Source organism: Mus caroli, unplaced genomic scaffold (genome assembly GCF_978045245.1).
Source record: "Mus caroli unplaced genomic scaffold, Mus_caroli_1 scaffold_1, whole genome shotgun sequence".
Lineage (NCBI taxonomy): Eukaryota > Metazoa > Chordata > Mammalia > Rodentia > Muridae > Mus > Mus caroli.
The window spans coordinates 103,923,695-103,932,928 of record NW_028227256.1 but is presented as its reverse complement, the minus strand read 5'-3'; the positions used below and the strand labels follow the sequence as shown (position 1 = coordinate 103,932,928).

The 9,234-nt window shown below is 37.9% G+C and overlaps 1 protein-coding gene across 3 annotated transcripts; it reads left to right on the top strand.

Annotated features, from left to right (window-relative positions):
* Positions 1–246: 246 nt before the first annotated feature.
* Positions 247–5,903, top strand: LOC110300736 (serpin B4-like). Of its 3 annotated transcripts, none has more exons than XM_021171011.2 (7): positions 247–408; positions 946–1,002; positions 2,458–2,580; positions 3,300–3,417; positions 4,295–4,437; positions 4,719–4,874; positions 5,499–5,903. In XM_021171011.2, the coding sequence occupies exons 1-7, from the start codon at positions 247–249 to the stop codon at positions 5,901–5,903; spliced, it is 1,164 nt and encodes a 387-aa protein (XP_021026670.1). The 3 variants fall into 3 exon arrangements, with proteins under 3 accessions (XP_021026670.1, XP_021026678.1, XP_021026664.1); XM_021171019.1 differs by having other exon boundaries at positions 946–1,008; positions 4,782–4,874; XM_021171005.1 differs by having other exon boundaries at positions 946–1,008.
* Positions 5,904–9,234: the final 3,331 nt, after the last annotated feature.

Sequence of the window (9,234 nt, the reverse complement as noted above, 5' to 3'; positions counted from 1 at the left end):
ATAAAATAATTCTCTATTAACTGTTTGCAAATCCTTAATGACACTGAATTCACGCCTTCTAGTTAGGAGAAGTACATTGCAGAAGGCTTAAAAAATAATAAATTTATTCTCAGAATCTGATAATACGGTTATGTCATTTCATTTATGAACTGATAATTACAGAGAGATGCTTAATTTAGTGAAGACATTCTAACCTTTGTGCTGACTTTATGCTGTTCTAGGACTTCAAGTTCCCACTAAGCCACCATGCATTTGTTTGCTGAAGTCACTACTAAATTCACACTTGAGCTGTACAGGCAGCTCAGAGAATCAGATAACAACATTTTCTATTCCCCGATCAGCATGATGACAGCATTAGCAATGCTCCAGCTTGGAGCCAAAGGAAACACTGAAAAACAAATTGAGAAGGTAGGTCTAAGCTTTGTTTTGTTGACCAGCTTGAATTTGTCTCCCCAGAACTCTGTCAGTGTATAAGCAAATGAGCATAAAGCTTGATGCCTGAGAAGAACAAGGTGCTGAGTAGGCATTGCCATGACTGTGCCCATGAAACTAAGGGAAGGACACGCCCTTCCCAAACACAGTCCAGGTGATTCCTGATATCCCTTGGGGGCTAGGATAGAATAATTGCAGTCAAGTGTCAACGACAAGAAATTATCTTAAATGGTAGAGACTATTGATGCAAGAAATAGATTGTCTCAGATCTGAATGATGAGAATTGAAGTGTTCCCTAAGCACTGAGAGGATGGGCATCTATTTGTGTGACTGCTGATAGATCAGGTTTATAGTGTTTCTTACAAACACTTGTACAAATGTTGGGAGTATATATTTTCCCAAATTTTTAAGTTTTTTGCCTTTACTTTTCAGGGGTTTGTTCTGTTTTTGTTTCCTTGCATTTAGACAGAACTTTAAGTTAACTTTTCTTGTTGCACTTAATGTCTCTCACAGGTTCTGCAATTCAATGCAACCACCAAGAAGACAACAGAAAAATCTTCACACTGCCATGTAAGTGCAGGGTACCTCATGCCTAGAAGAACTGTAGATTTTTGACAGTACTATAATCTAAAGTGACCATTTTACATTTAAAGGAATCAGTCTAGAGGGGAATTTCCAAACAAAAGAGATTTGGATGTGGGTTAGTGTGATGCTTCTTTCTCATAGTCATTATGTTCATTAACTACAGAAGAAGGTCAGTATTGGATGGAGAGGAGGATAGTCAAGATTCAGCTCTAGATGTTCCCCCTCACAGATAGAAACCATGACCAAAGCTCTGCCCTGATGCAGTGGGACAGATTCTATTAAAGTGGGAGTAAAATGGAATATGATTCATCATATACAAACACAAAAATGTCTGGCCTGTACAAGTAAAAATCCACAATAACTGTTACACAATATTGCAAGATATCAGTATTTGTCATTATCACAATAATGTGACTAAAACAAATGTGTCTTAATTCAACAATTGGATTAAGAGAAATAAGCACATATTCACATATTAAGAGAAATAAGCACATCTTAGAGCTCTTGTCTCTAGCTGTATATGTATCAGAAGAAGGCCTAGCCAGCCATCAGTGGAAAGAGAGGCCCATTGGTCATGCAAACTTATATGCCTCAGTACAGGGGAACGCCAGGGCCAAGAAGTGGGAGTGGGTGGGTAGGGGAGTGGGGGGAGGGTATGGGGGACTTTTGGGATAGCATTAGAAATGTAAATGAGGAAAATACCTAATAAAAAATTTTTAAAAAAAGAAAATTACTTTTAGCACAACTCTACATGTTTAGAACCTTAACCATGCTACCTTCTTAGCAGAAAAAAAAGAAGTGTTCTGATTCAGAGATACTAGATTCACAATTTGGCTCTGTAGCATCTCTTTAAAGAGAGCATTAAACTTTCTGAACCTTTTTGTTTTTATCTACACTGTACTCAGATTTATTTTAATTACATGTACTCTAGTCCTTAGATACATTGTGGGCATATGCTATCTTATAGGCAGAGAATATCCACCATGAGAGAAGAAATATTAATCACAGTCAACTTCTTTAATTCAATATAATTAAAGACTATATATGTATACATACTACATATATGTATAGTACATATATGTATATGTATATATCAGGGCTGAATATAATAGTATATTTGAAATAGGCAAACTTAGCATAACCATATATTTGTGATTGTTAGAAATGATATGCGATTTATAGTTTTAAAGAACTTAAGACAAATCAACCAAAAAGCACTACATATTAGTTCAAAGATGGAAACGTAGATAATGTGAAAGAAAGAAAAGAGTCATTTCTGAAAAATATGAATGTAAACTCCAGATATTTAAGATAAAATATAACAGATATCAGAAAATGGTCAAAATTGTCTTTGAGATTACAGGTTTTTGGGTATTTAATTTGTGGTTGAGTATTTGCATTAGCAGAATAATTCAATGAACATCTTTTTTGACATTGAAGGATGAAGAAAATGTCCATGAACAATTTCAAAAGCTTATGACTCAGTTAAACAAATCCAATGATGCTTATGATCTAAAGGCTGCCAACAGTATCTATGGAGCAAAGGGTTTCCCATTTGTCCAGGTAAGTTTTTCCTGGCTCTGCATCCCTTTAATCTCCATCCTAGGTCCTACATATATAAATAACCATGCATAAACACAAGACCAGGCAGATTCAGATAGGCAACACTTGCTCAAGGAGTATCAGCTTCATAATATCAATTCTAACTCACTGGATTGTCCAGGAGCCTAGTGACTTGTATGTGAAGCATGGGCTCGGGAACTCTTTCATGAGAGAATGTAGGTCACCAGAACTTCCCATGAGTCTTTAGTAATGAACCAGCACTGATTAGATCACAGAGATTGTGGCAGGAGATTTACAGCAAGTGGGATGTTTCTGGATTGGACAGGCTTGGGAAAATCCTGGAGAGAACTGGGGAGTTAGCAGATAATATAACATTTTCTCCATTGAACACATGGTCAAAGGAGAATTGCAATGGCTGAACTTGGTGGTAGGAAAGTTCATCAGCCAATCCACTCTTTCAGGACATTTTGCTATGAAATTTTCAAGTCAGGCTTTCTTTTCTACCTGTCATCTGCCAGGTGCTATATTACTATAAGGCTGCCTTCAGTTCACTGTGTTTTCATATTGCCTACCTATTACCTGAGCAAAAACTCTTTGTGTACCTAGCCTAATACTTACCATGAGGGTCCACACTCAGATTATAGTATCATCACAACTAATGAAATTTGAGTGATGTCTAACTTGTTCTTAATTCCTTTTGGTTCCTTCACATCTCCAAGACATTTTTGGAAGACATTAAGGAATATTATCAAGCTAACGTGGAATCACTGGATTTCGAACATGCAGCAGAAGAGAGTGAAAAGAAGATTAATTCCTGGGTGGAAAGCCAAACAAATGGTACTGTGTGAAAGGGTCATGGAGAAAGCACCAGAGATGATGGGATGTTCTCCATAAATACAAAGTGAGCCAAGAGGAAGTATGGAGAATTTAGCAGAAAGTCAATCAGTTTAAATATAAAAGAGGATTTGTTTACATGTAGATTAGTTACTAGACCCTTTGAGAATCAGGAGCCTCCACTGTGACATATGTTCATATCATAGCAATTTCTCTAAGTTGCAGACAATTCTGGAAAGCTAAGAGATAATATTAGAGAAAGTCCCCTTCTCTTTTGTCAGTCAGAAGAGCAAGGCACTTTTTGTCACCACAGCTGGATCTCAGACCATTTCTTAACCCTAACATGTGGAAAGAATTTATTACATTGTCTTTGCCAACCTGCACAGAGATCTCTCCAGATACCTATCCCATATCTCACCTATGTCCATAGGCTAAGCCTGCAGCAATCCAATATGAAAGCTAACAGGAGGACACAGCAGAAGTGGTTTCTGATATTACCAGGAATGTGCTTCAGACTATAGAATCCATGTCATTTGGGTAAAATAACAAATCAAGCCTTGGGTAGAAGGCTAGAAGAAGAAGAAGAAGAAGAGTTAAGTTGACAGCATAGAGCCAAACAGTGTGTCTCAGTACTCACTGAGAGTTGACCATTATCACCCAGACAGAAATACTGACAGCCTTTCCTATGACAAGAACTGATGTGTCCATTCCAGATAGCTCACAAAGCACACTGAGGAAGGCTATATCCTATGAACAGATCAACAACTTCTTGTAATGACTTAGGTGAACAGTGATGAGTGATCAGTGGTGAACTCTTGTAAAGCATCCTCCAGGAAAGCTCCTTGTACTGATGATAGACACTTTGTTCTTTCCCTTGAAGGAAAAATCAAAGACTTATTTCCTAGTGGGAGCCTGAACAGTAGCACTATACTGGTTCTGGTGAATGCAGTGTATTTCAAAGGACAATGGAATCACAAATTTGATGAAAAGCATACCACAGAAGAAAAGTTTTGGTTGAACAAGGTACTGTTGGCAGTTTATTTGCATAATGACATAAAATGATGTGTGGATGATTTAATTTAAATATAAGTGATATCACAGAAACCAAAAATAAAATATATGTGTTTTGTTTTTGTAACTTTACTAAACTAGGAATAACAAAAAAAAAAATAACTTTGTCTAGACCTCAAAAAACCTCAGGGTTATGTCTTCACAGAACACTGATTTGTTTGGTGTCTCAACAATGCTATCTGTGCTGTCCTATGTCTCCCAGGATATGCTTTTGACATCCTGATTTGTTGCAGAACACAAGTAAACCTGTCCAGATGATGAAACAAAACATCGAATTTAACTTCATGTTTCTGGAGGATGTGCAGGCCAAGATTGTGGAAATACCATACAAAGGCAAAGAGCTAAGTATGATTGTCCTGCTGCCAGTGGAAATCGATGGTCTGAAGAAGGTAAGGCTTGTGTCTCCTTTTCTTCCCTCTATTACCTGATTTCTTCCTGATGTATCAAATTCATATAAAACACTAAGGAAAATAATAAAAAATGACAATAATGAAAAGGTTAAAGGGAGATATTGTATCTCACCTGGTAAAGTTATTATTTTACACACAGCCTGAATCACACTGCAGACTTGTCTAATCAGGAATTAAGCAGAGTTATGAATATTAAATATCATCATGATGCCACTGATATAGAACAAGCCAAACTTGGTTGAAAGAAATATATAGCACTCTAGAAAGTGTTTGTAAATATTTTTAATGAAAAGAAAAACATAGAACATTTTATGACAATGATAAATGTAATACTATGTCCAGGAAAATATGAAGAAACATCTATTAAAAATAATATACGTGGCTGGGAGCCTAAACAATAATGTATACAGTTTATTTGTACAAAACAATGATTCTGATTTTTGTATATTGAAAATAAAATCTAACTTTAATTATCTAAATAAATATATCTAAACCAAAAAACCAGTACTTATTTATTGCTAAAGGTTTCACTTTAATTTCTAGTTCATGTAAGTTACAGTCTTTCAGTTAATCATAGCAATCTCTTTTCTTCCACTTTTAAAGCTTGAAGAACAACTCACTGCTGACAAGTTACTAGAGTGGACAAGAGCAGAAAATATGTATATGACTGAGTTGTATTTATCTTTGCCTCGGTTCAGAGTGGAAGAGAAGTATGACCTCCCAGTTCCATTGGAACACATGGGGATGGTCGACGCCTTTGATCCACAAAAGGCTGACTTCTCTGGCATGAGCAGCACTCAAGGTCTCGTGGTGTCTAAAGTTTTACACAAGTCCTTTGTGGAGGTGAATGAAGAGGGAACAGAAGCTGCTGCTGCAACAGGGGTGGAAGTCAGTTTAACATCAGCACAGATAGCAGAAGATTTCTGTTGTGATCATCCATTCATATTCTTCATAATTCACAGAATCACCAACAGCATCCTCTTCTTTGGCAGATTCTCTTCCCCTTAAGTGTGGTGTCTCTTCCATGTGTCCAGAAAAGTTAACAAGGTTGCTGCAGCTAATTGAAGCCTGGAAACATGTTTCTCTTCCTTCATTCTTTTTCTCATATCCAAGTCCCTGCTAAGAATGCACTAGTTGGGCCAGGATAGCTCTATTATCTCTATTTTTCTTCATTTACTTATTTTTTCTATATATCCATACATTCTCTGGGGGAAAATGTTCAACAAAAAGATGAAGGGATATTTTATTATAGTTTCTTCTAATCTAGCATGTATCTGTGCCCTGTGTGAAGTGAGCTAGAGAAAATCAGACCTTCCTTTTAAACTGATTAATATAAGCATCTACATTGCTTTACAAGATATCTAGATATTTCATAAGTTATAAATGTTGTGATTTTACAAAATACATTTTCAATAAAATAATGATCTTTTCAACTTATCATTACTTTATCATCCTTTCAACTGTAAGATGTCAATCATTCAGGTAGGGAATGTTAAAAGCAAATTCACCTGTGCTAATTCTGGGATTGTGTGCAAGTACATTTCTACATGTGCTTTTTTATTTTTTATTTTTGTTTTTTTTTTTGGGTTTTTTTTAAAAGATTTATTTATTTATTATATGTAAGTACACTGTAGCTGTCTTCAGACACTCCAGAAGAGGGCGCCATATCTTGTTACGGATGGTTGTGAGCCACCATGTAGTTGCTGGGATTTGAACTCTGGACCTTCGGAAGAGCAGTCGGGTGCTCTTACTCACTGAGCTATCTCACCAGCCCGCTTTTTTATTTTTAAGAGAAAGAACATTTTGTGTAATTATGTCTTATGTGTTGTAGCACCAGGTATCCCACTCAAAGGCCTCTTGCATATCAAATAAGTTGTCTACCACTAAGCCCTCTGTCCCCCCCCCAAAAAAATTTTAAATGCTACAAAGTAAAAGAGCAACTTGATCAAAGATGAACAGATTGGAAACATATTAATAGTAATATCATTTATTTTATCAGCATCACCGGTGAGATATTCCTAGAGATCCGTGTTGTCCAGTGTAGTAATCATTCGAAAGTTGCTGTCACATGTAAATTAAATGAAGGCACATTAAGCTAATTAGTTCACTTTATCTACCACTAGCTGATGTGGCTAATATATGGTATCTTGCACCATGGATTATTCAACATTTTATCATTCTGATTCCATCACCACAGAACATATAATGGTTCAGCTTAAAAATCTAGATAACACTATGACAAAAAATTAACATCAGTTCCTTAAGAGGGCTCTTAGTAAATAAAGATATAAGGGGTTGACTCTTTAACAGTTAAATTACCGCTATCCAAAATTCAAATCCAATCTTGGTTTGAATAGAAATCAATGGGAAGGTTGAACCCAAAATACTACAAGAGAAAACAAATGGTTTCCAATGTTTTTGTTTATTATTCACCCTTTATTTTTCTAATTGGATATTTTATTTATTTACATTTCAAATGTAATCCCCTTTCCTGGATTCCCCTCTAGGAATCCCTATCACATCCCCCCCTTACCCTGCTTCTATGACAGTACTCCCCAACTCACCTACCCACTCCTGCCTCACTGCCTAGCATGACTTTACACTGGAGCATCAAGCCTCCATAGGACCAATGGCCTCCTTCTCAATGATAGAAAAGAACCCTTCAGTTTCTCCAGTTCTTCCCCTATCTCTTCTCTGGGGCCCCTGTGCTCAATACAATGGTTGGCTGCTAGCATCTGCAACTGTATTGGTCAGGATCTGGCAGAGCATCTCAGGAGACAACTGTATCAGACTCCTATCAGCAAGCACTTCTTGGCATCAGCAATAGTGTCTGCATTTGGTGTCTTCATGTATGATAGATCTCCAGGTGGGCCAGTCTCTGGATGACCTTTTCTTCAGTCTCTGCTCTACTCTTAGTCCCTCTATTTCCTTTAGGAAGGAGCAATTCTGAGTTAAACTTTTGGAAATGGTTGGGTGGCCCCATCCCTCAACCAGGGGTCTATGCCTAACCTCTGGATATGGTCTCAACAGGTTCTCCCTCCCCTTTGTGGAGTATTTTAGCTAATGTCATAACCATGGTGTCTGATTGAGGCTCTTGCTTTCCTGGCATCTGGGATTTTCTGGTTGCTACCCTTAGTTCTCCATCCTCCATTGCTACACACCTCTGTTCAATTTCCTGACCCTCTGTACATCTCATCCATCTCCTCTCATACCTGATCCTGCACCTCTTTTCCCCTCCCCTCTCTACTCTTCTTCCAAAGTCTCTCACACCCTCTAATTCCCTCGATTATTTTGTTCTCCCTTCTAAAAATCCACACTTTGGTCTTCCTTCCTCTTGAGCTTCATGTGGACCATGAGTTATATTGTGAGTATTTTACACTCGTTTCCTAATATCCACTTATCAGTGAATATGTACCATATGTGTTCTTTTGTGGCTGACTTAGTTCACTCATGATATTTTTCTAGATCCAACCATTTACCTGCAAGTTTCATGAAGTCATTGATTTTTTTCAATTTTTTATTAGATAGTTTCTTCATTTACATTTCAAATGCTATCCTGAAACTCCCCTATACACTCCCCAACCCGCCCTGCTCCCCTACCCACCCACTCCCACTTCTTGGCCCTGGCATTCCTCTGTACCAGGGCATATAAAGTTTGTAAGACCAAGGGGCCTCTCTTCCCAATGATGGCTGACTAGGCCATCTTCTGATACATATGCAGCTAGAGACACAAGCTGTGGGGGTATTGATTAGTTCATCTTGTTGTTCCACCTATAGGGTTGCAGACCTCTTCAGCTCCTTGGGTACTTTCCGTAGCTCCTCCATTGGGGGACCTGTGTTCCATCCAATAGATGGCTGTGAGCATCCACTTCTTTATTTGCCAGGCACTGGCATAGCCTCACACAACACAAGTATATCAGGGTTATTTCAGCAAAGTACTGCTGGCATGTGCAATAGTGTCTGCATTTGGTGGCTGATTATGGGATGGATCCCCGGGTATGGCAGTGTCTGGTTGGTCCATTCTTTCATCTTAGCTCTAAATTTTGTCTCTGCAACTCCTTCCATGGGTATTTTGTACCCTATTCTAAGGAGAAATGAAGTATCCACACGTTGGTTAACATCCTTAATCATCAGGGAAATGCAAATCAAAACAACTCTGAGATTCCACCTCATACCTGTCAGAATGGCTAAGATCAAAAACACAAGTGACAGCAGATGCTGGCAAGGATGTGGAGAAAGAGGAACACTCCTCCATTGTTGGTGGGATTGCAAGCTTGTACAACCAATCTGAAAATCAGTCTAGGGATTCCTCAGAAAATCAGACATAGTACTACTGGAA

Excerpts from the sequence above, each read along its gene's own strand:
- LOC110300736 (XM_021171005.1), top strand. The coding sequence starts at position 247 with ATGCATTTGTTTGCTGAAGTCACTACTAAATTCACACTTGAGCTGTAC. Across the intron at positions 1,009-2,457 it reads CTTCACACTGCCATGTAAGT|GATGAAGAAAATGTCCATGA; the intron begins GCAGGGTACCTC and ends TTGACATTGAAG. Across the intron at positions 4,438-4,718 it reads AAAAGTTTTGGTTGAACAAG|AACACAAGTAAACCTGTCCA; the intron begins GTACTGTTGGCA and ends GATTTGTTGCAG.